A 23,436-nucleotide genomic window follows, 5' to 3' on the forward strand; every position below is an offset into this window, starting at 1 on the left:
TATTATTCCTACTTGATGGTTTTTCACTTATCGCAGGGCTTCAGGGTATGGATCCCCCACGATAAACGAGGTACTACTGTAGTTTGAAAAAAATTGTATATACTTGGAAACTACTCATTGCTTAGTATGAAATAAAACGTAAACAAAATGTTATACTGGACTATATAAATCAGTGCAGTTTGTAAGTTTACGAGTCTTTTTCCAGGTTTGCTCAATGCAATTCTAAAATGTGGGTCCACACTCTCAACTGCATGTGCTGAAAATTACTGGTATGTGCAACTAGGATGACAGTAGTCTGTGTAAGTAAATAAACAAATCTGGAGGTATTACTGTAATTTTCTCTTACTGGCATGTTAGGTTTAGGCCACGAAAACTGGATTAAGCGCAGAAGAACATCACTGTCAGAGATTCAGATGCTGCTTTGTGTTTTGAAAAGCAGTTCATTTCAGTATGTTGGGAATAAAAACTAAACGGGGGGACACTGGCAGGTAAAAATGGACAAAGCAACTTGTAACAGAAAATAACTAATTTTTGTCATTGGGTTTGTTACGGACATGAATTAATGCAATTTCAGTTGTGCCTCTAAAGAAATACTAACTTCGTACATTTTTGCATAAACACACACAAGGTTTACCTGGAACTCATCCTTCAGGTGAGACGAGTTGGTCTGGGAGTCGATGCGAATCAGCTCGTAATAAGCTGCTTTGAACTCGCACACCGGTATGGCCGTTTCTCCACACAGACAGGCCTCTAGGATGGCATCGTGGATGAATATATACTGCTCCTGTGCATAATTTAATCCACACATCTGATGAGATTCACGCACGTTTACTCTTTGGAAAAGATATTTCAGACAAAACAGTGCACAGAAACGTGACAAACAATTGAAATGAAAGTGAGTATGTAGATGCTGGCAGTGGGAGTGGTGGATGGATGAGATGGAATGATGACTTGGCTCGCTTTACTTTACTTCTGAGTCAGTGTGAAGAGAAAAAACAAACGTATTTTTGGACTTCTCAAGCAAAAGAAGAAAAAACTTGGCTACACCGCCACAGGCTGAAGTGTACCGTAATTTCCAGACTATAAGCTGCTACTTTTTTCACACGCGTTGAACCCCGTGGCTTATACAATGCTGTGGCTAATTTATGGATTTTTTTTTAATATTTATTTTTGACAGGCTACGAGCTTCATGTTGCCAAAATATTTAGCCTCCTCACACCTTGGTGCACACAGAGCTGCCAAATACCATACTTTCCGCTGTACAAGTCGCATCTGTCCAAATATGTCTAGTAAAGTGGAAAAAAGTCACTTCACAGCACACGTCGCACATCTATTATGAGTGATCGCTGACCACCCGGAAATGTGGGCCTGCGTTGTGCCAAAAATCGAGTGGTTGCTAAATGGCGGACAAGGGAGTGTGCACGGGAGGACTTTAACAAACAAGATTAACACATAAAGCAATTATTTGTTTGCTTGAAATTATAGTAAAGGTGTGTCTCAGTTTAACTTTTCCTTAATGAATGCACTTTAACGGTCAAATCAGCTGTATTTCACCTGGGAGGTGCAGCGAAATGCAGCTGATTTGACATTTGCTCCAGGAGTTTCTGAGCAAGGTGAAGGTGGCTTGGTATGGCAAGCCAAATTTCTCATTAATAACCACTTTTACCTATTAATGAGACACTTGGCTTGCCATATTAGTCGAGGGTCCTCTAGCGGCTGAAAATGGTAGTGTTCAATCATTTCCATGTCAGAATAAATGAAATCATCAGATCTCAGCCAAAAAAATTGGTTTATAAATATGGGAAAAAAAATATATATATTAGTCACTTCGATGTATAAGTCATAAGACTTGCTAATTCATGCAAAAAGGTGCGACTTATACAGCGAAAAATACGGTACATGTCTCTCTTGGGGGGTGGGTCCTCGTTGAGACTACCTGTATAAATAAAGCTTAAAATAATAATAGTAATCTGACCAATGAAATTATTGAAAGGTCACAGTGGACCAATGAAACGTGGAGGGAACCCTCTGCATGCGCAGAGCGACTTCTGCTCAAGTCTGCCGGTGAATCCTGACATGCAGGAGGAAGGTGATCAATGACTTCCTGGTCGGCTACTGTATTTATTTTTGTTAACCAGCCGTGTTACAGGCACTGTTCAGAACAACAAAAAAAACCATTTACTGTACGTATTTGTGTATGTTACCGGTACGTATTTAATTAAAAATAAAATTCTGTGTAAATATCTCGTGTTACAAGGTGGACACCTGCGGCTTATAGACAAGCGTGGCCTATACATGTCCAAAATTGTTGTCGTTTTTAAATTAGTGGGAGTTGCTTTTATTCGTGTGCACTCTGTAGTCCAGAAATTATGCTGATAAGTTTATGAAAATTATAAACATGATTATAAGGACAAATAGAGTTCACTGGGGAATGCTTTGGGTTTTTTTTTTTTTTTTTGGTCTTTGATGCTTGTAGAAACAAAACATTTCCCCTCAACGGGAATAGATTTTATTTATTAGAAAAAGTATAAGTGTGTAAAGCCAGCGTTATGATGGAGTGGACATGTAGTGAGGTGACATTTTAATGAATGAATGGTAGAAAAATAACTACATACTGAACATTACAGCCATCGGTCCTGCGCTGATGGCCGGTTCTCACAGTGATGTTAACTCTGTCTACTCTAAGAGGAAGATGCAGATGGAGGATGGGTAATGCAGTCACCTCAGTCTGTACCATGTTGATCCTCCTGGAGCGAAGAGCTTTCACACAGTTGTAGATGTCGACCACTCCTTCTCTCTCTGCCATATCCAACATGATGTCGATGACTATGAAGCAACCTGTGCGTCCAGCTCCAGCACTGCAAACATGCACAAAATACATGTATTTCAGTGTAGAAATCGCTGTTTGGGCCTGTTTTTTTTATATTAAGACATCTATCCTAATTGTTTGCAGTATATGTGGCGGTGTGTTTATACCTGCAGTGGACAACTATTGGTCCAGCGGAGGGAGGGTTGGACATTTTCACTCTGCGGATGAAGGACAGTAGTCCAGTGGCGTGATATGGGACTCCGTGATCAGGCCAGCCGGTGAAGTGGAACTGCTTGACCTCCCGCACTTCGTTGAAGCCACGCTGAGTGTAAATAAACACATTTTTTTAGATAAAACTAAATGAAACCTGTCAATTTTTACTCTACATGCTCCTTGAATGATTATGAATAAAGCTTTTGCTGCAACAATAAACGATAGAACATTTAATTTGCAAACCAAACTCCAGCCCATTTTGATACAAATATTTCCAGGACCAGCCGGACTAAAGCAGCTAAGAAAGGATGCAACATATGCATATTCCTCTTTTAAATTTGGGCTACAAATAGCATATTTATTCATTTCAAATGTGACACAGAAGCATGTTTTTGTATTTTTTTTATGTTTTAAAACTACACGATCGTTATTTTTCTTGTGAAAATGCTGCAAAAAATAGGCAAATACATTAATTCAGAATAAACCCCATGATATATTAAATAGGTTTTAGTTTACATTACTGTTTATGCTATGAGCTAAAATTAAGGTAGTTTTAAAAACATGTTTAGTATAATGCATCCTTTTAAACCATAATAGATAATTACGATTTCAATCAAATCATAACACTATACAAAAAGAATTAAAACGCAACTTACCCTCTCTAGTGTAAAGGTACGGACGACATATTCTGCGAGAGGTTCAACTTCCACGAATGTCACCTTGAAGTCTCCGTACACCTCAGCATCATCTGGCCAGTACTTATAACACTTGACCTGTTTAAAAGCAAAAATCGAGACCGATTCAGATTAAAATGCAGCTACTTCATGGGGAAAAGCTGAACTGCGCCAAAAAGGAGAAAGTGAAGAAAGAGAGCAACTCACCCTTCCAACCTCCACCAGATTGGTTACCATGACGATGCAGGCGGACTGTTCCTGCCACACCATCCGCCAGAAATCATACACCGTCTCATGAACAGGACCTACTCAGAAAGCCATAATCAACCGTTACTACGACTTGTATTAGGGAACAACTGCACCTTATTTGTAACACTCAGGACAACAGCCAGCATGAAGCGTGTGCATTTTAACACGTATTACACGTTCTCGCAGTTTCTTACCCTGGGTGGCAATGTAGTGGCTTGGTCTCTGGTAACCCTGAAAACACAACACAAGTGTCAGTTTGCAGAGAAAATGTTTGAAATGATTTCCACAAAATGATTAATGATTTGTTTAAACAGTCGTTGCCCCACTTTTGTCTGCAACAGCGTGTTATTTTGAAAGTATAATATTTTATTTATGCCTGTTTTTCATGATTTCTGGCTTTACTGCTCACACTTTTATTCATTGTGTGAACTCTTACGAAGCATTCGCATTGTTGTGATCCATTTTTCTTCCGTACTTTGTTCAGCATCTTTTTTGTTTCGCAATTTTGGCACTATTTCAACAAATCATAAATCAAAACGTTTGGCTCGGTCAGAGGAAGGGTGCTATGACTTTTGGTATTGGTGCAATTTTAGCTTTTTGAAATATTTAGCCTTTTCTGACACTTTTTTTTTTCCTCATAGAAAATTAATTGCGCTCATTTTACATCCTTCAGATCTTTGGATCCGTTTACAAACTTTGACTAGTCTTTTCACATTTTGGTCTGGTCCAGCTTCTGTCAGCTTCCTTGTGCAAATGTAAACTTTTTTCAGCAACTTTCAGCTAATTTCAGCAGTTTTTGTTTTTTTTCCACCCAACTGTTTTGTGATCCTTTCAGATTCTTTCTGCCAACTGCAACATTTTTGTGCTTCTTCTAACTTCTGCTAATTTTAGATTATTTATGCAAATTTCAACTTTTTCTGCTATGTCAGCTACTGTTTAGCTGTTTTTAATGCTAATTCTAGCTATTTTGGCTAATTTCAATTTTTTTGTACTAATTTAAACTTTTTTTTAGCCTAATTAAACAAAAATGTGTTCTCTCCACTTCATTCAGGTAATTTAAGCTTCTTTCTCATTTTTTTAGCACTTTTCTGTGGGTTTTTTGCTCATTTCAGCCTTTTTTAAGCCTAAATGGGCAAACGTGTCTTCTTTCTTTCTTCTGCTATTTTTTAAAAACTTGTTCTACCTTTACAGCTACATTTTTAGCATTTTTAAGCTAATTTTAGTTATTTTCAGAAAAATTCCAGTTTTTTTGTGCAAATTTCTTCTACTTTCAGCCTAATTCAAAATGTTCAGCTAATTTCAGCTTATGTTATTTTCAACTTTTTTCTGGCGGTTTCAGATTTTTCTGTTATTTCAGCTACTATTTAGCTATTTTTATACAAATTTTATATTTTTCAGCTAATTCCACTTTTTTTTTTTTAGCTCACTTCAGCTTTTTCAGCTTCTTTCTGGTAGTTTAAGCTTCTGCCTTTTCAGCTACTTTTCAGCGGGTTTTATTTTGTTGTTGTTACTAATTTCTGCCTTTTTTAAGTCAATTTCCAAATTTGTGTGCTCATTTCAGTTTATTTAAACCTAAATCAGCAAATATGTGTTCTTTCTGCTTTCTTCTGCTAATTTAGTTGTTCTTCCACTTCAGCTACAAATCGGCATGTATTTAGCTACATTCAGCTGTTTTTATGCAATTCTTCATTCACACTGCATTTTCACAGGAAATGCTATTTCTCTATAGTTTTAAAAACAGAATATTTTCTGAGGGTGTTAACATCAGAGCCTGACGTCACCTTCATGGGATTTTAAAGCGCTGTTCTCAGTGCTATGACAACTACTAATCTAGCATCAGGGACAACAACAGGGGCTGTGCATCCACATGTTTACATCATACATAAGGATTCGAGCAAGAATGACAGGTAGGCAGAATGAGGTGAAATCGTTCATGCAGAACGCAACTCAAGAATGTGCATCGTCACCCAATGCACATCAGGACAGGCATATGCATGAACATGTAGGTGGGCTGGTGGAAAAGTTGAAAAACATGGGGTGGAAAAAAAAAAAAAGTCCACAGTGATACTTACATCCCTGTACAGCCAAATCTACAGCCCAAGCCACAGGCAGAAAGAAGAAGTGGTTGAAAGAAAGATAGAAAGAAAGCACAACAATGTCAGTGAGTGTCAATCAGGGAAAAATAAAAAATAAAAGCTGCATTGACTTAATGGAAGACAAAACATGCAGAAATAAAAGTGGTCTGAATGTTTAGATTAGACTGAATAGAAAGGACATTTCCTGATGGGCGTTCTGCAACAGCTGTTGTTGTTGTTGCATCAGCTAAGATAAGGAGGTGTCCACTCTATTCTGTCTATTTCTAGGTTCATGTGAGTGGTAGCGTGCATGTCAACACAGAAGAGCATGCTGTAAGCGTATAAACGCCACACGAGCACGATGTGAGCGACTCATGCAGATGTTAGGATGATAGGTGATGGAGTGGAAGATGGTGAATGAATGAATAATTCATGTGACAGAACAGGAAGAAATTATATATAAATAGGTGAGACGAGTGTGTTGATTGTTAAGTCTCGTACGACTAACAGGAAGAAGTGGAACATTTCTAAGAATAACTTGTTGAAAAATGCTAAATGTGGAGGCCAGCAGCAGTTCAGACAAACATTAAAACTAGAAAACAGAAATCTTGGCCTTGTTCAAACAAAAGACAATGAAATTAACTTTTAAAGTTCACAGATTAGAAAATGAAGTCCATCTAAAATTTACAAAAACATCTAAAAAAAAGATCAGCTGTACTTTTATGATGGTTATAAAACCCCATTAATTTCCTGCTCAGAGTTGTTCATACCCCATGACCTTTATACACCAATTATTGGACTCATTAATGACAAAATGTGCTGTTGTACTGAATTTGATTTAAATAAATATAAATTAGTAATAAAATAAAATAGTAAAACAGGATGAACGGATTGATGGAGAAAACCAGCAGCACTGACACTAATGAAAGACATAAATGGTGCGTTCGATGCATTTTGGATGAGGCGGGATGATTCGATGGGTGACTGGTAGACTCAAGAAAGGTATATAGGCCTGACATACGAGCGAGGGAGTGTGGTTTCGTTGGTTTCGTTGGGAGCCAATAGTAGCATTCGATGTGTTTCCACTTACATCGATGTAGTTGGCGTTGATGTAGTCGGAGGAGGGGTCATCTTCTATGGGCTGCAGTACAACTCGAGAATGATCATCTAAAGGAAAATGACAGACAACAGAAAAAGAAACAACCAAAACAGACATAAGATGGAAATATTAGAGTACCGTAATTGCCGGTCTATAGAGCACACCCGAAGTGAATATTAGTGATTAGTCTGTTCTTCTTAGCCTAGTTCATTATGTGTTAGTTTGTGTTAGGTCATTCAGTAGAGTAACTATGAGTGAGAGGTAGTAGTCATGAAGACCTGTGGGGTTCACTCTGTGTGTGTCCAGCCCCCAAGAGCGACGTGTATTGGGCAGCTATGTGAGCGCCTGGGTGTGACAAAGCTAAATGCTTTTGGTGGCATGAAGCTCATTAGCCAGTTAAATAATAAAAATAAAAATCCATAAATTAGCCACAGCATTGTATATATAAGCTGGTGGGTTCAAAGCCTGTAAAAAAAAAAAAGTAGAGGCTTATAGAACGGCAATTAATGAAATGCAGTTTTCGTACAGCAGCTTTCAATTCAAGCTTTAGATTTTAAATGGTGAATCATAGTTTAAAAAAAAACTAAGATTACATTGCCCTAAAACCTAATCACTTATCAATTCTAAAACTCTCAAATGTGAGCTTCAGATCCAAGTTAACGACGTCAAACTGAAGCCGAGGTCTGAAGCAGACGTTTGCTAAAGCATCAGAAACACAAACTTGTCCATACTTACATGCTATAATGTTCCCGTAGCGGTTCTTCGTGCGATTCTGCTCTTTCTTTGCCACGTCCCAGGAAGCTGACTGGCCCTCGAAGAAGCTCTGGATCAACAACAACAGAAAAATCACAGAAAAGACCGGTTACACATCTCTGATCTTTAAAAATAACAACAAAACAGCACATCAGAGCACAAAAAGCACTTTGATGGATTATTCTGATCTATTTTCCTGTAATAATCAAAAATAAACATAATAATTAGGTCAATACCATTTGACTAGTTAAACGCTAATGATGACTTGCAACACAACTGCTGTGCCTGCCACTGTAAGCTACAGCGTCAAAGATGGGAACAATATTACTTCATATTCCTCCTTGAAGCCGTAGCTGTCCGACGTTTTCATCAGGTTGATGTGCTGCAGGAGGTCGGCCACACGGATGGCAGGATGCAGCTGTCCCGTCTGATACGGAGACTCGGTTCCTTCACAGTGATAACGAGGAACGTCCAGAAGCCTGCTGTTCTCCGCTGCAGAACCACTGTGATTCTCATCTTTAAGAAGAGGGGAAAAGGCAAACTGACTAAAATCTCTAGCTTTTCTATTAAAAACGTAGCTTGTTTGTTCAGTTTGGAGAAGGATTTTGTGTTGAGTTTAATGCCTCATAAGACAAGCTAGAGGGAAATATTTAATAGTTTTTAATTTGTTCATGAGAATATACACGTAAGCAAACAAAAATAAGAAATAAAATAAAAGTTTCCTTAATCTAAACAATTAAAAAATAAAAATAAAAAAAGGACAGTCGATGTTCTTGGTTCACTTACCTGTGATTGGAACTACAAGTTAGTGCAGCGTAAAAAAAAAAAGGAGCAAGGTTTAGACGTTAAGATAAGTAGATTTGTTTGTTAACTTGCTAAAACTCTGTTTGTGATGACTTTACAGGTTTAAACACAATGAATGGCAGAAAAATGATGCATAACCAAAAAATAAGGGATGTAAAAAATAAAAACAAGCAACATGAGCCTGGCAACTTATAGTCACAGCAACATTAACACTGAAGAACAGGAGAAAATCACACAAAAAAAAAGTTGTGCTCTGAAGGTTGCCTGCAGTGCCTCCTGTTGGAATTATACAGAATAAACCAAGTGTTTTCTTTACAGGGCAAAATAAAGTTTGAATAAATTAATTCAAAACTTTCCAGTCATGTTCATTTAATTGTGTGAAAGCTTATGAAGCATGACATTGATCTCATTCCACAATTTTTGTGTTATTTTAACAAATCATAAATCGAAACGTTCAGTTCCTTCAGGACAATCCTGCTATGATTCTTGGTATTGGTGCAACTTTAGCTTTTTGAAATATTTAGCCTTTTCTGCCATTTTTTTTCCTCATAGAAAATGAATTGAGCTCATTTTACATCCGTCAAATCTTTAGATCTGTTTACAACCTTTACTGCTCCTTTCACATTTTGGTCTGCTTCAGCTTCCTTCTGCAAATTTAAACTTTTTTTCTCAGCTACTTTCAGGTAATTTCAGCTGGGGGGGTTTTCAGCCGTTTTGTGCTCCTTTGAGATTATTTCTGGTAACTACAACATTTTTGTGCTTCTTCCAACTTATTTCTGCTAATTTCAGCTTTTAATGGTCCTTTCAAGTTTAAGCTTTTTATGCTATTTCAGCTACTATTTAGCTGTTTTTATGCAAATTTTAGTATTTTCAGCTAATTCCTAATTTTTTGCAATCATTTCAACTTTTTTCTACTAATTCTGCCAAAATGTGCTCTCTCCACTTCTGGTAATTTAATCTTTCTGCCCTTTTAGCTACTTTTCAGTTGTGTTTTTTGTTGTTGTTTCTTCCCTAATTTCAGCTTTTTCCAGATAATTTCCACTTTTTTGTGCTCATTTCTGCTTCTTTCAGCCTAATTGGGCAAACATGTTCTTTCTGCTTTCTTCTGCTAATTTAAGCTTGTTCTACCTTTTCAGCTCTTTTTTTTTTTTTAGCATTTTAGCTAATTTCAGCCATTTTCAGATAAATTGTGTTTTTCATGGTAATTTCAGACTAATTGAATTATTTCTGATAATTTCAGCTTGTTATGCTGCTTTCTGCTTTTTCTGCAATATAAGCTACACTTTAGATATTTTATGCTAACTTTAGCTTTGTCAGGTAATTCCACATTTAAATTTAGCTTATTTCATCTCTTTCCACTTCCTTCTAGTAGTTTAAGCTTCTTTTTGCTACTTTTAGCTATTTTTGTGCTAATTTCAGATTTTTTTTTTACCTACATTTCAAATGTTTGTACTCATTTCTGCTTATTTAAACCTAATAAAGAAAATATGTGTTCTTTCGGCTTTCATCTGCTAATGTAGGCTTCCATTTCAGCTATATTTCAGTGTGTTTTTAGCCATCGTAATTCCAGCTTTTTTTTCAGCAACTTCTGCAATAAGCATTCGCACTGCATTTTCGCAGGAAATTAAATGTCTCTAGTTGACATTAATATCTGTTCTTTATTCATGTTAAGCTGTTTTATTTGTGGCAGGATAATTTAGCTGAACATTACAGGGTTAAACAGAATAATAATGGGTTGGTAATGGTTTGATGGGCTGTGGAATGGAGCAGAGTGTGGTTGCAGCACAAGCGACTGATTTCATCTTCACCACTGTTTATTAACTGACACCTCTAATTTCATCCAACACGTGATTTTTCTGCTCTGAGGACATGTTAGCTCCCGCGCCGGGCCAATTAACAGTAAACTTGACCTGACAGAGTGTCTTAATGTACTACTTCCTGCTACTTTTTCCTCCTCGGTGAAGTGATTGGCCGGGACAGATGGAAACTGCAGCCTTCACTCCACATTAGAGGCAACAGCGCAGTTAATTAACACCGTTTGGTGGTGTGGTGGTCGTGGAGCCCTTAAGGTTAAGCTAAAACTCCACATCACAACACACTCAACTGAACATGCTGCAGCACAAAGCTGGAGCTGGAGCAACACGCGCTTTTGCAAAATCAACATTTTTTATTATTTAGATTCTTCGACGGGCGAATCAGCAACAAAACAAGCTGGAGAATAGCAGAAGATGGTGTTAAGCTCATTTCAGCTTATTTCTGCTGCTGTAAAGACAGGTGTCCAAAACAACTCAAGGTGTTCCTGCAGTTCTGTCACTCTAGCATATTATAGTCTATTACAGTTTCAACTGTGAAGATTTTCTTCTTTCAGGGACTCCGTTTGTAGGAATATTATACAAAGTTTGTCATACAGCTAACATTTTTACATTGGCGTACAAACGTTTTAAATAAGCCAATCCATGTGCTACACAAATATAAACACCAAATATTTAAATACTTCATAAACATTATAGGATGCGATGAAGACTCTGACCAACAATGTCGGTGAGGGACATGTTTTTTCACAAACCTGCAGTCTACTTAATGATGGACGGGGAAGACAACAAGGACAGGCACCAACATGATGACAATAAGCGACCACTAAAGGGTGATAAATGGGACAGAACCAGTGACACCAGAAGTCTCACCTAACACAGCGGTGGGAACCAGAGGATCGTTGGGCACTAGAGAAGAAAACAAGGTGTAGAAATAATTCCCAAGTTCAGATTTTCAAGTTTTCACGAGGACGAAACTAATCACGTACAAGTGGAATGAATAAATATGCATCCCACTTCTGTCGGGTCACTCTGAACAAGTTCTTACTTCCAGAAATTTAAATCCTGGTCACATGACGGAACATGAAACAGCATCATGAGGTCTTTTCCAGGATATAATACAAGTCATTTAAAGGAGTAATCACATATTTACATATGAAATAAGAGGTCAAAGAGAATTATTTAAAACAAATTGAGTGATAATTGTTGCTTTTTGTGTCTCATCAATTGCAACTTTTAGAACAATAACGCTGCATAATAAAGACCTGAAATTATATACAGTAGTCCCTGTTTATCACGGGGTTTAGGGGCCTACGCCCCCCGAGATAAGTGAAAAACCGCGAAGTAGAAATACAGCAGTCCAAGGTCAAGTAAATTTTATTGTCATTACCATCTCGTGTGGCACATGAGATGGAACAAAATTATTTACACAAGTAGTAGTAAGTAGTAGTTAATTTTAGTATTCATATATATTAAGGCTTTATAAACCCAGCCCACACTCTTGCAATGTTATAAACAATGTTTTTAAATTTTCTAAAAGCGAACAGAATATCAATATCATCTGCTGTCTGCCACGCTGCAATCACTCATCACCTCTTAGTCCCAATCTCCCCCCTTCTGTGTAAATAAACAATTAAATTTTAAATACTGTAATATTTTAAACAATCCATGCTGCGTGGATTGTTTAAAATATTACAGTATTTAAATTTAAATCGTAGCGAAGAGAAGTGCAGCAGGATTAACCCTTCACGCAGCTGATGCGGCACAAAGCAGAAATGTACTTCTTGATCAGTTACACTGTAACAATTGAACATAGAAGTTATGAAATAATTAAAAGTAACTTTTAACACGTTTATATTTTGTGATTATGACGATTTTACGATGCAACATATTTTGAATTTTGTATTGGAAGACAAAAGTTGTTTGGTGCAGCTGGACAGCAAATGCTAAAAATCATTTACCGTATTTTTTGGACTACAAGGCGCACTTAAAATCCTTTAATTTTCTCAAAAATCGACAGTCAGCCTTATAATCCGGTGCGCTTTATGTATGAATTCTGGTTGTGCTTATTGACCTCAAACCGATTTTATGTGGTTATTGTGAATGAGCTGAATAAAGTTTGACATCTGACGGTTTTGTTTCGCTTAATGCACCTTATAGTATGAAAAATGCTGTAAAATAATTTAACTAAATTAGCCATGCCGCTCATCGATCAATCAGCCAATTGCGTGTCATGCCCAATCTTACATTGAAACACCGTGAAAAAGCTGAGTCCATGAAATTCAAACCGCAAAGTAGCAAGTAGTCCCTCGCTTGTTTAAGTTGTCTTTAAAGTTTAAGTCTTCCAACTTAAAACACTCCTCGCAATAAGCGCGGGACTTCTCGCGATGGGTGAAAATCTGCGAAGTAGGGACGTTATATTTATTTTAGTATTTATATATATTTTAAGGCTTTATAAACCCTCCCCACACTCTTGCAATGTTCTTAATGTTCTAAACTCTCTAAACGCTCTAAAAGAGCACAGAGAAAGAGAGCAGACAGACTGATGCTACGGTAACTGAGCCAATCAGCGTCCGTGGGAGGACTGGTCATCAGGAGCTCGGGTTAAGGCTCGATTAGGGTCGCGCTTGATTATTTTAAATAAACAATACATACCGCTCACTCTGGTATCTACCTCACTGAAGCTCCCACAACAGCGATGGGGAAAGACAGACCCCGCCCCCTCCTTTCTCTTTCTGAGGCTGTATGTTACAGGATGTGCACTCACCTGTTGGTTCTCTGCTCTGCTGTGACAGACATCATCAGAAAGAGAAAGGAGGGGGCCCCTCAGCAATCACTGAGCGGGCCAGGCCACCGGGAAACAATGTGTACAATCTTGCATTGAAAACACACGAAAGAGTGAGTGTGCCAAAGTCGAACCGCAAAGTATCGAGGGACTACTGTCTAAGAAAATTTTGAAAAAAGAATTTAAATGTGTAATCTATGATCAGAAAAACAAAGTGCCAAGTTGATGTTTTTTATTTTCGTTCTGTGTGATTGAGTGGACCTACATCTGTTGTTGTAGTTGTGAGAGTCCATGAACGTCACAGCCATGGGGTCTTCTCCGTGCAGCGTGCTCTGGTCAGCGTAGCTGCGGTCCATTGCGTTTACCATGTGTGTCATTTCCTGCCTCGTCGTTCCGATGGCGTCTTTTCGTTTTTTTGCCAGTTTCCTGTTAAGAGCAAATAAAAACGCAATCAGGTGACTTACAAGCAAACACAAAACTTCTATCGAGCCTGCAGACCTCGGCAAAAACAAGTCTCATCTCAGAAATAAGAAATAGCACGAAAAGAAGACAGAAGAGCAAAGTTAGGAAGGAAAGAGGGCAGAGCAAGCAAGAAAAGTAGCCAAGATAATAGGAGTGTAACGCAAAGCAGGGAAAATGTCTTTAACCAACGAGAAGCGAGAAAAAACCTGCGGTCAACCTTAGTGCAACAGAGCTGTCCAATGAAAATATAAAGTGGCGTTTTAAACCACGTTCATTTTCTGAAACTCTTTCTGATGGTGAGTTTACTGCATACTTATCAATAATACTGCAGTAATACACCATAGTTTCAATCAGCTACAAACAAATGATGAAGGATTTGGTTTTCATCTGACAGCAAAGACAAATAAACCCCAAAGAACTGGACAGTAGGAGCCTGTAGAAAAGCATCATTAGGCGAGTAACTGAGGCAGTGCATCTGTTTAAAGAATATTTTAGAGATAATAAATATGTTTGTTTGATTTTTTTTTTCCACAGACTGTAAAACTGTATTAGTTATTTGTGTTTTTTCAGACTGCTTAGTCGACTAAACTTCAAGGGAAAATAATTTTACAGGATTTCATAGGAAGAGCGTGACAGAGCATGCGGGAGCACGGTCTACGTCGAGTCGAGCGTGCATCAGATGGAACAGCTCTGACTGACTGACAAGGAGCCGGTTTGAACCCAAACTTTGACCTTGATAGCAGGAAAAAAAAAAAACAGGACTGGAGAGAGATTTTAAAATGTGTCTTTATATGAAATCCAGTCTGTGAACTGATATTTCATCGTGATGTGTTCGATAAACATTCAAATGACTGAATTATTAAACTTGTACATGCTCAGAGCATCAACGTTCTTTCAGTTGTACAATTTATGAGCAATAAATCTGAAAATATTTAAACAACTTTTGAACTGAAAGGGTCAATAAAATTCAGAAAGACAGAAAGAACGGTTGGAAACTGTTAGATACACTTAAAACTATTTGTATTAAACTTTAAATAAACAGTTTTATTTGCCAGTATGATATTTAATAATAATTGGCTAAAATTATATTTCCTTTTCATTTAAAATTATTGGAACACTGTCTTTTCTTGTTAAACAAAGAAGTGATGTTGACTGCACTAAAAAGTCAAGCAGCTAAAAAGTCCTTCACAGGCAGAGCAAGTTTTAAAAAATATATATATTTTTGTCAAGATCCACATTTTGAGTGTGACGTTTGGAGACAAAGTATCTGAACACCAAGCCTGGAACCTCTAATCTGTGTCCACCTATATTACGGTGACTCCTCCTCTTTTCAAACGTCTTTTTCTGAATCCATTTTCTTTACAGCTACAAACAACAAGCAGAGCGCGAAGAACCCAGAACAGAAGAAAAAAAAGAGCCGTAGGAGCTACCAACGTGAAATCCATAAAAAAAAGAAACCAGACCAGAAGAGTTTCACCGTGATACCTGTGACTTGATGGGCAGATGGATGAATACATGACTACATGCACACAAAGAGCTACAAGTCACAAGTGCAGCATTCTTTTTTCAAATAACACGCTCAGGCCAGCGCTGTCCCACTTTTTGGCCTGCTTTGTTCTGGTTCATGGCCCACTTTGGCCTCTAAAAGCCTGCTTCAGAGCAACTTTGGAGCATGTAGAGGACACCGGGGCGGGGGTCAATTCACAATCACTTCAGTCCTTTAAATAAACACGGCACCATTACTTTAAGCACAACGAGCATCATTTATCAAAAAGCCATAAAAAAAATAAATAAAAAAGCTGAAACTTTTTGCTGAAACTCTGAAATGACCGGCATGAGAGCAAACTGACCCCCACCCTGGCAAGGCGTCAATGAGGATGGCTTTGGCTGGTTGGTTCATGTGTTTCATCTTGAAAAAAGTATACTGCATCTTTAAAAATAACAACAGCTAGCCACTAATAAGTCGCCCAATAAGGTAACAGCAGCTGGGTGAGCTGGTTGTTGATTGGTTGTTTACTTACAGGTAATAAGAGTATGAATAGTAGGTCCTCCTGGGGTTGTGAGCCAATCAGAAAGCAAAGAATGAGACACAAGGGAATATGCAAATTAGGACAATTCTGTCCTGCCTCAACCAGTGACAACACAGAATAAAAACCCTGCGACTGCTAAAACTGGAGGTTCATGCAACGGGGTGCCATTACAGCTATGGACCTCATTTAACAAAAACAAACAAAAAAATATGTCAAGACCAAAGTTTGGTTCTAAAACAAGCTATTGAACTTTAGCAGCGACTAAGAATTAAGGACTATCAGTATCAACATGCAGCCTTTCTGCTCTTCATTTTTCAACTGTATTCACGACGTGCATGCATTATTTTACTAGCCCTGATCCGAGTTAGCCCTAATCAGCCAGTGACCTCCGCTGACATCACTCCTATAAAACTGGGACTGAGCTTATCCAATCAATACCACCAGGCAGCTCGTCTCCTGCAAAGCAAGCATGATGTCACTGCAATGTCATCATGTCCCACTATTTTAAAGATGCAGTATTGTTCAGTGAAGAAAAGCTTTGATGGTGATGAGGATTGATCTCCCACAGAAACCTCCACGGAGCTGAAAACCAAACAGTCAACTGCAAAAGTAAAAACTAAAATAAATGCATTGAAATGTTGTCTTTGCATGCCAAAACCCATCACGAACACTTTGTAAAGTGATTGTTGCTTAGCTGCGCTCCATTTAGGCAACAAAGAACAAAAAGATGACTAACTTTAGCAGCAATATCAATCAAAAGAGGTTTCCTGAAATGCTCATTGGGTTCTCTGTTTTCAGATTTATTCAGGAGTTTAAACTCTTTCTGCTGCGGGACGGCCGGCTCGCACAAATTCATTGACCGAATTAGAACCAAATACGGAAGACGGGTTCTCCGAGAGGAACGCTCTCTAATGATGGGAGGTCATCACATTCTGGAGTTTCATTTTAATGTCTAATTGTTTTTAATTGGCTGAGAAAGACATAAATGAGAAAATCTATTCCTGGTTGCTCTCTAAACATTCTGAAAAGAAGAGGACTGTATTTTTATAAGGCGCACTTAAAATCCTTTAATTTTCTCAAAAATCGATAGCGAGCCTTATAATTCGGTGCACCTTATGTATTAATTCTGGTTGTGTTTATTGACCTCGAACTGATTTTATGCGTTACATCTGAACAATGAGTTATTGTGAATGAGTTGAATAAAGTTTGACTTACCTGACTGTTTTGTTTCGCTTAATGCGCCTTATAGTACGAAAAATACGGTAAGCTGGAGTTTAAAGGAAGCAGCTTCTTTCCTCTGTGGTTAACTGACTCAGTGAGATTATATTATTATTAACATTATAAAATAAAAGTTTCTAACTTAGATCTTAATATTAATACAATTTCGGTCTCAAGAAAGGTGTTTAATGTCTGTCATGGACGTGGTTTTCAATAAATGAAGTTGCTCTTAGGCAAAAACACAAAAGTTTCAGAGTTACAAAACCTAAAAAAACTGAAAAAAATAAATCAAAGAACCTATGGTGTTTAGTGATTTACATTAGTTATAAATATATATTAGAAACAAGATCATTTTTGTTATATTTTTCTGGAAACTTTATTCTGCAAAACAAAACAAGCTTTTCAGATTTCGCAGTGGAGTAAAAATGGTTCTCAGACTGTCGGTGTGTTTAGGCACCACATGGTGGAGCTCTGAACCAAATTAACCGGATCAGATCAGGTAACTCTCAATACTTCAAAAACTCAAGTAAAATCATGCGAGCGCAAATGTGTTTATGTTTGTTCCTCTTTTAAAACAACTTGATTACTTAGAATCAAAAACATTCATTCCATTTACTGTCTCAAGAAATTCCATTTACCCCATGTTTTAAATGCTTTTTATTAATTCTTCAGTTATTATTATTATTATTATTATTAGTGTATTGTATTTTTTCTCTTTAATTTTACTCTCATTGATTGTTGTTGTTGTTGTTGAGCACTTTGATAACAGGTTCTGTTTTAAATGTGCACTATAAATAAAGTTGACTTGACTACTGTTTTATAGGTTTTCTCTGTATAAATTAACTTCTTTATCGGGTTTATTAAGGTAGTAATTAAAATGATGCTTGTTTTGCTTCTTTAACCCTTCACACCCTCTGTAGTCATCGATCAAGCTGCATTCAGACGCTTCAACAAGCTGACGGTTCTCAGATCTCTTCTGCATCAAGTCTGAGACAGCTCAACAGCATAATTTATTGCATTATTTGGGGAAACAAGTTCTAAATCTTAAAAATAGCAAAGCTTTCAAAAGCAAACAAACGGTTTCTGAGGGGAGATCAATGTTTCCGGTGGATGGATGGTTGATGGTGCGACTACAACAGGTGTGTTGGATCAACACACACTGAAAGAGAATGGTTCCAGTGAACATTTGTGCGCATGTGGAGGTGCACACGTTAGTCCTTCAAAACATCCATCAGAACTGATTCAGTGGGTGTGGTTTGTGGGCTGCCACTCACCTCTTCTTCACCAACAAGATGGCTACCAGCACCAGCAGGATGAAAACAAGAACGCCGGCGCTGATCCCAGCGATTTTCACCACCCGATCCGTTTGTTTGGCAGGATCAGGAATGACTTCTGGCTCCTCTGTGGCACCTGTAATCAATTCAGTTTATTTATATAGCACCAAGTCACAACAGAAGTCATCTCAGGGCACTGAACAGAAGCATTCATATATAAAATAATAATTTAACATTATTTATCTGAGGAGCAGACTGTTTTGAGTTCAACGCCATCACAGAACTTTCTTTTTTTTTTTTTTTTTTTTACGCCATCACAGAACTCTCGTCTTGAGCAAGCATGAAGGTGACTGTGGAAAGGAAAAACTCTCATGAGGAAGAAACCTTTAGCAGAACCAGGCTCAGGACAAGCGGCCATCCGCTTTGACCGGCTGGGTTTGGTAGGAACAGATACACAATGGCAGGATGAGAATCACATGTTAAGATAAACATAGTATCAAATGAAAACTATTAATTTATAACAATCCATTTTAAGAAATGAGGTCAATTTGTCCTCCATTAGTCTAAGCCTACAACAGCATAACAAGCAAACCCTAACTATAGGATTTATCAAAAAGGAAAGTCTTAAAACTGGACAATGTGTCAGCCTCATGGACAGAAACTGGAAGTTGGTTCCACAAGAGAGGAGCCTGAAAACTGAAAGCTCTTCCTCCCATTCTGCTTTTGGAAACTCTAGGAACCGCAAGTAAGCCTGCAGTCTGAGAGCAAAGTGTTCTATTTGGAAAATATGGAACAACAAGATCTGTAATATAAGATGGAGCTAGGTTGTTGAGGGCTTTGTAGATTTGAAGTAAGATTTTGAATTAAATTCTGAATTTGACGGGGAGCCACTGGAGAGAAGCTAAAACTGGAGAGAGTACTGTATGCAGCACATCAAACACCCGTTAATGAACTATTATACAGCAGTCTATAGCAATGGCCTGGACGAGAAGACCTGTAACCTTTGACGTGATGTGTGACCTTGACCTTGGAGCTGGGGAGTGATCTAGTGATGATGCATATGTGCATCACGTTTTGCTACATTATCTTTAATTGATCAGAAGTTGTGGCCCAGACAAAAAGAACATTTGTGGAGACAGACGGAGACTTTACCGTAATACTGTTTGTCCGTCTTTAGACAGGCGTGTAAACATCAAACAATAATAGCACCGCAATAATATTAACAGTGAAAAGGTGAAAGGTTTGGCTCAGAAAGGCGGAGTTTTTATGTTGTGTTTCTGTAAGGTGTACTTCTATGAAAGTGGAAACATTTTACACATTTTTAGAAAAACAAACAAGTTTATCTAAAAAAAAAAACAATTTCTCTGTTTTTGTATTCAGTTGTTCAGTTGAGTAGTTATCTATTTTCTATGTTCACGTTTTATTTTATGATGCACTAAAGTTTTAGCTCATTAGAAAATGTAGCACCTTACATTGAAACGGCACAGATAAAAAAAAGAAAATCCATTATGTTCCTAAGAGTGACTTGCTTTTTTAGTTTAGCAGGAGGGGGATTTTTCCACCTATTCTAAATCTTCTGGTGTTGAAAAAAACATCTAGCTGAAGATGCTGAATTTTAATCTGCTGCACCTTCCACAAGTTCTCTGAAATATCACTCCCTGACTGAAGGTTAGGTAAATAATGTAGCATCTTGACACTTTATTCAACTCTATACAAGTGCACACCGCACAGCCTCATGAATTATGTTGTTTCCTCTAAAGATGTTGCTACAAATTGCCAAATATCAGGAAAGCAGAGGGAGAGACGAGGAGCTGAACTCAAACGAGACGTTTAAAGGTTTAATCATGCCTGAGCCAAATATCAGGTAAATATTAACGCTCTAGGAAAGAATTGAGGAAAAGCCAGACAACTACCTGCACAAATGTTATGCTAACCTTTGATTATAGTGCAAATGTTGCCTAAATATTTGTTTTTGTGAGCTACATTTTGAATAACTCGTCAATAATCATCATGAAACTGGTTGCTGTGATACGAGCAAAGAAGACCGGCTGAGTTAAGATCTAATGAGCTTTTCCAAATAAAGGTTGGATTTACAGGTAAAATGTTTAAAGACATTCAAACTCTCAAATCATCCTCATTTTTAAATTGACAGCAAAACGTTAAAAGTTAGTTTTAAATTGTTTAATTACTAGGATAATGGGTGAATATAAAAATAGAAACATAAATCACTCATAATAATAATAATCAAATGTTGCGAGGTCTGTTTGTGCTCAAAATAAGTTGGGGATGAGCCTCTGCTACTACCAGACCAAACTTCTGCTCAATATAAGTAGAAATTACTAAGTAACGGTTCGTTTTGCCCAAAGTTAATTAGCTGTGGCGGCCATTTTGAATTAGACTGACTTCAAAATGTAGTCAGTTGTAGACGTCCATACAGTGATTTCTTTGTGAACGATTCATAACAATCCATCTACATGCTCACAAGATATTTTGCTGACAAACACACTGACACAGGCAATTACATGACTATGTATCTTTAATGGTTGCAGGTGATAATGACCATAAAAATAAAAAAAGCAATTCTATGTTAAAGGTCAGAAAAACTCGATCAATACAATGTTTAGGCCTTTAATTGGTTCTGCCCTAAAAACAGTGCAGTAAAAATGACTTCAGAGCCTCGAGAACAATAATGTCAGACATTTATCGTCTTTGCATCAATTTAAACAAGCTGATAATTAGAAATAGACATTTAAAACCAGCCCTGCAAAAAACATTTTTTTGAATAAAAAAAGGAAAATGTTCTTCTAATTGAGTGTTTCTTGGACAGCAGAAAGATAAAGTCCTGTGAAGCAGGAACAGGGTTTTACATCCATGGGAGGTAAAAACCCTCAAATTGATGATTATTGTTGCACAATTCACTGCAAACATATTTTCTTCTGTTTCAAACTGCAGGCAGTAGTGCATCAAAAATATTCATTTACTGCACAAACACATTTAATTTGTGCGTTTTTGTCGTCTTTCCTGAGGATCACAGCTCGTCTACAGCTCTCATTGGGCGTTGCTTTTGAAATGCAGTCTGACAGCAGCTGTCAGCTGTTTCTGCACCAGTGTCACCATTTATTACTTGTAGTCAAACTCATTTCTCCTCTTGATGACTTCGGAGAATTGACTGAACTCCCTGACGTTGACTGTTTGGAATATAATTCATCGATGATGTTCCACGCAGAGTGGCGTTCACGAGTTTAAACCCTGATTTCATCAGGGACAGAAAGTCTACAGAAATAAATAACAACCACATTTTATGGGCTCTCCAGCTCCACTCACTGATTTGATTTCATCCAGCCAGAATATGTTATACTGCTGCGTAAGAACATTACAATGCATTATGATAATCCAAATAATCCAACTCTGAAACATATGTGCACAACTCCACATAATGCAAAACATCCATCAAACAATAATCCACTTTAAATGCTAAATGTCAACAAGACGGCATTAATCCTGATTTACCGGGCTCATATTTGTGATTGTCAGATTTTAGAAATGTTGTTGCCACCAAAGTGTATCATTATGTAACAACAGAACACAGAGCTCAGTGTTAGAACATTGGACTTTGGACAGTTTGTATTTTATTTAGAGGAAACGACTCGACTCTACGTTCTTGTACGCCTCATCAGATCAGTTGATTCCTAAGTACTGCCTATCATTTAACAGCCGGAACAAGAATTTGATGAAAAATGAATACCATATTTGCCGCCGTGCACGTTGCACCATCGTATAAGTTGCATCAGTCCAAAAATGTCTAATAAAGTGGAACAAATCATAAATAAGTCGCTTTGCCGTATAGGTCGCATCTATTACGAGTCACTGCTGACAACCCGGAAAAGTGGGTCGGTGTTGTGCCAAAAACTGATTGGCTGACAAATGGCGGCCGCGGGAGCGTGCACGGAAGGACTTTAATAAGACTGCAACAAGCTTAACACTTAAAAACAATTATGTGTTTGCTCGACATTACATTAAAGGTGTGTCTCAGTTGAACTTTTCCTTAATAAATGCACTTTAATGGTCAAATCAGCTGCATTTCTCCTGGGCGGCGCGGTGAAATGCAGCTGATTTGATGTTTGCTCCAGGAGTTCCAGAGTGAGAGGGAAGTGGCTTAGTATGGCAAGCCAAGGGTCTCATTAATAGCCACTTTTACCTATTAATGAGACACTTGGCTTGCCATATTAGTCAAGGGCCCTCTAGTAGCTAAAAATGGTATTGTTCAATCCAACATTTTTCAGTCAGGTCATCTGGACAGTTTCTTTTTTTGTGCTGAAACGTTTCACCTTCCATCCAGAAGGCTTCATCAGTCAAGGAAACACAACACACAAAACTGATTCTTCCCAACAGCTTACTCCAAAGTGGAACAAACCAGTTTTGTTGGTGCCAAGTTGGTCTCTTTGTAACGCACCCTCCTCCATTGCCGGCCCTCTTCCTTGTTGACAGTCGTGTTAAACTGGTTGAAAAAGCTGTTGGTTGAAGAATCAGTTTTGTGTTGTGTGTTTCCTTGACTGATGAAGCCTTCCGGATCAAAGGCGAATCGTTTCAGCACAAAAAAAGAAACTGTCCAGATGACCTGAAAATGTTGGATTGTATACCTGGATTATTGAGCATGGACTTTGGTATTGTTCAATATTTTCCATGTCAGAATGAATGACATCCGTCAGATTTCGGCTAACAATTGGGTTATAAATATGAGGGAAAAAATGTACATTTAGTCGTGTCGGTGTACAAGTCGCAGGACTTGCAAATTTATGCAAAAAGGTGTGACTTATATAGCGAAAAATAAGATAAATCATTTTACATATAAAGATACTGATTTTTTTTTCAAGTGCTCATTTGGTTTTGTAATAAAAATCAATGTATGTGTTATATGTGTGTTGTAATAAGAATGACAATGTGGTTCACTCTCGGGCTTTAAGTGGACTTTTTTCATTTGGTAGGACAGTAGTCCCACGCTACGGTCCGACTTTTGCAGACTCGCTCTTTCTCAGTTTATCAACGTAAGATTGGACATGACACAAATGGCTGATTGCTGGACGAGCCATGGATTGTTTATTTAAAATAAATAATTTAAAATCATTTAGCACCTGCTAAATCATTAGGTGCGCCTCTCTCTCTCTCTCTCTCTCTCTCTC

At 37.8% G+C, this 23,436-nt stretch overlaps 1 protein-coding gene across 1 annotated transcript in view; it reads right to left on the reverse strand.

The window, feature by feature from the left end:
• The window catches only part of ptprk (protein tyrosine phosphatase receptor type K), a 141,462-nt gene that overhangs the window by 6,390 nt on the left and 111,636 nt on the right, over window positions 1-23,436 (reverse strand). Inside the window, exons 20-34 of the mRNA XM_037685914.1 lie at window positions 18,257-18,392; window positions 15,756-15,785; window positions 13,538-13,698; window positions 11,361-11,396; window positions 8,659-8,670; window positions 8,201-8,388; window positions 7,855-7,942; window positions 7,042-7,187; window positions 6,018-6,035; window positions 4,140-4,176; window positions 3,904-4,001; window positions 3,679-3,795; window positions 2,977-3,131; window positions 2,723-2,858; window positions 635-784 (exon numbers count right to left, since the gene is read on the reverse strand). Coding sequence (XP_037541842.1) covers window positions 635-784; window positions 2,723-2,858; window positions 2,977-3,131; window positions 3,679-3,795; window positions 3,904-4,001; window positions 4,140-4,176; window positions 6,018-6,035; window positions 7,042-7,187; window positions 7,855-7,942; window positions 8,201-8,388; window positions 8,659-8,670; window positions 11,361-11,396; window positions 13,538-13,698; window positions 15,756-15,785; window positions 18,257-18,392 — 1,508 coding nt within the window. The remainder of the gene's footprint in view (window positions 1-634; window positions 785-2,722; window positions 2,859-2,976; window positions 3,132-3,678; window positions 3,796-3,903; window positions 4,002-4,139; window positions 4,177-6,017; window positions 6,036-7,041; window positions 7,188-7,854; window positions 7,943-8,200; window positions 8,389-8,658; window positions 8,671-11,360; window positions 11,397-13,537; window positions 13,699-15,755; window positions 15,786-18,256; window positions 18,393-23,436) is intronic.

Source organism: Nematolebias whitei, chromosome 12 (genome assembly GCF_014905685.2).
Source record: "Nematolebias whitei isolate Nwh7 chromosome 12, NemWhi1, whole genome shotgun sequence".
NCBI classification, from domain to species: Eukaryota; Metazoa; Chordata; class Actinopteri; order Cyprinodontiformes; family Rivulidae; genus Nematolebias; species Nematolebias whitei.